At 50.8% G+C, this 3,818-nt stretch overlaps 1 protein-coding gene across 1 annotated transcript in view; it reads right to left on the bottom strand.

The window, feature by feature from the left end:
* The window catches only part of polrmt (polymerase (RNA) mitochondrial (DNA directed)), a 42,911-nt gene extending 40,606 nt beyond the window's left edge, over positions 1-2,305 (bottom strand). Inside the window, exons 1-2 of the mRNA XM_080535848.1 lie at positions 2,164-2,305; positions 376-543 (exon numbers count right to left, since the gene is read on the bottom strand). Coding sequence (XP_080391974.1) covers positions 376-543; positions 2,164-2,175 — 180 coding nt within the window. The 5' untranslated portion in view covers positions 2,176-2,305. The remainder of the gene's footprint in view (positions 1-375; positions 544-2,163) is intronic.
* Positions 2,306-3,818: the final 1,513 nt, after the last annotated feature.

Here is a 3,818-nt window from a genome sequence, read left to right on the forward strand (position 1 = left end):
ATAGGACAGACTCTATCTGTTACTTCAGATAGGACAGACTCTGTCTATCTGCTGCTTCAGACATTGGGTCAGTTGTCTCTGCCACTCTGTCCATTCTGTCATTCACTCTTCCGAATTAAACATGCCGTAACAATGAAAGCTTTAATAGTCTAATTAAGAGTGTCTTGGTCTTTTGGATGAGTTACATTACATCCACACAGCCTTCCATGGTTGGGCTTTGCTTCCAGTTAGTTCTAGCGAGTCCAACAAGAACAGTGGGTCCAAAAGGGTTCTCAAGGTCCGAGACACTCATAGGCGAGACTTTGCCTTCATTCGTTCGTCTAAAACGTCTAAATCGGGGGATAGTGGACTTAGGGTCCCGTAGGCCCTACCTACCTGCAGCATGATGTCAGTGTACTCCTTGTCCTCCAGCAGACACAGGAAGGGGTAGAGGCTGACCCGCGGGCCCTTCTGGTTGGTGCCGGCCAGCACCGCCTTGCTCTCCCTCAGGGCCTGCAGGAGGGTCTTGTGCCACTGGGTCCTCTGCACCGCCAGCTCCTCCCTCTGGAACAGCCACATCACCACACTGGTATGTCAACTTGCCATACTTGTACCTCTATCTCTATCTCTATCATGTTCTTTTTTTTTTTTATACATCCTGTTTTATATCACTATTTTGCACTTCTGGTTAGATGCTTCGCTGTCTGGTACTGGTACTCTGCAATGACAATGAAGTCGAACCTAATCGAATTGATTATTGTGTGTGTGTGTGTGTGTGTGTATGTCTTGAGTCTGTGTCTGTGTGTGCGTGTGTGTGTGTGTGTGTGTGTCTTAAGTCTGTGTCTGTGTGTGTGTGTGTGTGTGTGTGTCTTAAGTCTGTGTGTGTGTCTTAAGTCTGTGTGTGTGTGTGTGTGTGTGTCTTAAGTCTGTGTCTGTGTCTGTGTGTGTGTGTGTGTGTGTTAAGTCTGTGTCTGTGTCTGTGTGTGTGTGTGTGTGTGTGTTAAGTCTGTGTCTGTGTCTGTGTGTGTGTGTGTGTGTGTGTGTGTGTCTTAAGTCTGTGTGTGTGTGTGTGTGTGTGTGTGTGTGTGCGTGTGTGTGTGTGTGTGCTACATTCAGGCCAGAGCGCAGAGCAGATCGTCTGGCCTCAGAAACAACGAAAGGTGACTGTGTCTCTCTTCCAGAGAGGTCTCCATTATATGACATTATCATTCTGCTCCGCTTTCTGCTGTAAATGTTGCCGGACCACCAGGGACCAACCGCCCCCCCCCCCCCCCTCCTCCTCCTCTCGCTCCCTCCCTCCTCCGCTCGCTCCCTTCCCCAAACCAAACCCGTGTCTGGAGATGCGAGGCGAGGGGAAGCGGTAAATGCCAGCGCTGGCTGGGAGATGACACAGGGATAATACTCTACCTGATGGCCTCCATACATAATGTTCAAAGTTGGAACGGAAGAGAGGAGGTAAACTTTTCGCACCACACATACACATGCACGCGCACACACGCACACACGCACACATACACATACACACACACACACACACATACACATGCACACACACACACACACACACACACACACTCAAGACACACACACACACACACACACATACATACACATACACATACACATACACACACACACACACACATACACATGCACATGCACACACACACACACACACACACACACACACACACACACACACACACACACACGCATACACACACAGACTCAAGACACACACACACACACACACACACACACACACACACACACACACACAGTCAAGACACACACAGTCAAGACACACACGCACACACACACACACACACACACAGAATATAACGATGCCAACAATATTATGACAATACTGCATGAAAACACCAAATGAACAGTGGTACTGTGGCACTGTGGTACTATGTCAGTCTGCATCTCCACCGCAGACCTGGGGGGTATTCCATCAATTTGTCCATCACTAAAGTAAAAACCAGGCTCATTTTTGCGAAATCTCGGAAGACTTATTAAAATATAACTGGATTTTTAGTCTCGCCAAACGTATCAAAATAAGCCTGGGTTTATCCGCTAGTGACGTTGATGGAATACCTCCCTTCCCCCCCCCCCCCCCTTGGACCAAACATGCTGTTGCTTGTCGTGTCGTTTGTGCTGTTTGTGGTGTAGTTAGTTTACCATCTTGGCCATGTGTTGGGTGACAGGTTTGGTGGCCTCCACGGAGTCGATGGTGACGGTGCTGGCCTGCTCCAAGCTCAGCTGACGGCCGAACCTCTCCTGCAGCTCGGCCAGGCCGAACGCCAGCTTGGGGTGTTTAGCCTCCGCCCTCTGAAACAGACAGACAGACGGACGGACGGACGGACGACACGGAGAGAGGGTCAGAGGGACGGCCGGTAACCAGGAGCCTCCGGGGGGGGCGGAGCTTGTCACCTTTCATACTGTCACCTTTCGTACTGTCCAACCCTCAGAGGAGAGAGACACACTGGGAAATAACACAAGCTGTGTACATACACGGTCATTAACGACTAATGCAACTTGTTTTAATTGGAGTCAACTGGGGTGATACTGAGCTACGATAACGAGAAACCGGTTACAAAGACGGATTTTTCTACGGACGATTGCTGGAGCGTGTTCTGTGTCGAGTACAGCTCTTGCTGGAGACAAAGAGCGTACGTGCGTGTCTGTGTGCGAGCCTGTATGTGTGTCAAGTCCAGACCATAGGCAGAGGGGTGGGTGTGTGTGTCTATGTGCACGTGTGCCACTGTGTGTTTCTAGTCATGACCAGAGTCAGAGGGTAGTGTGTGTGTGCGTGCGTGTGCATATGTGTGTGTGTGAGTGTGTGTGCGTGTCTATGTGCATGTGTGCGACTGTGTGTTTCTAGACATGACCAGAGCCAGAGGGTAGTGTGTGTGTGCGTGCGTGTGTGTGTGTGTGCATATGTGTGTGTGTGAGTGTGTGTGCGTGTCTATGTGCACGTGTGCCACTGTGTGTTTCTAGTCATGACCAGAGTCAGAGGGTAGTGTGTGTGTGTGTGCGTGTGTGTGCATATGTGTGTGTGTGAGCAGAATAATGAGCGCGGGCCGGGGAAGGTTCTGTCAGTCCAGGGCGGAGGGCGGGGGGAGGGCTGGCGGAGGGCGGGGGGAGGACGGGGGGGGAAGCAGAGCCCCGTCTGCTGCCAGAGCGCAGAGCGTTACGGGGCCTTAATCACTCTGCGCTCGGCTCCGCCAGACTATAAAGCAAACAAATGGATCATTATTCTCTCTCTAATACGGTGTCGCTGCCTCTTGGTGGAGCTTCATCAAATTGTATTATGGCCCGCTGCCACCTTGACTGATGGGCATTTCATTTTCAAGATCAAACTGCAAAAATTGGCTCTTTACCACGGCAGTGTGTACATGTCCGTTAGGGTCGTTTTTCACCCGTTAAGACTGATGAACTCGGCAACCAGAAGTGGGTGATAAGACGTCCCACTTGTCTTTTGTGCGAAGCGCTTAAGAGCTTGACGCTCGACAGACTTACGACGGTCCCCCCCCCCCCCCCTTCCGCCTGATCGCCCCCCCCCCCCCGCGGCCCACGCGTGCGCTTGCGTAGTCACCTCGACAAAATACGAGGGAAATAAGGGAAGTTGTGTCGTCGACGAGGGCACAAACTTAATGAATAACCAAACTCGTGGCCCCAATTAACGAGCCGGTCGGATATGTAAATGACATTCCATCACGCTCCCCCTCACGCCTAATTAAAAGGAAAAAAATAAGAAAAAAAGGGTTAGGAAGGAAATATGCTTATAGCGTCGTGGTCATGTGCTCTGGCTTTAGATTAGCCCACACCAAAGG

This window comes from Nansenia antarctica, assembly GCF_963989245.1.
Source record: "Nansenia antarctica genome assembly, chromosome: 7".
Taxonomy (NCBI): domain Eukaryota; kingdom Metazoa; phylum Chordata; class Actinopteri; order Argentiniformes; family Microstomatidae; genus Nansenia; species Nansenia antarctica.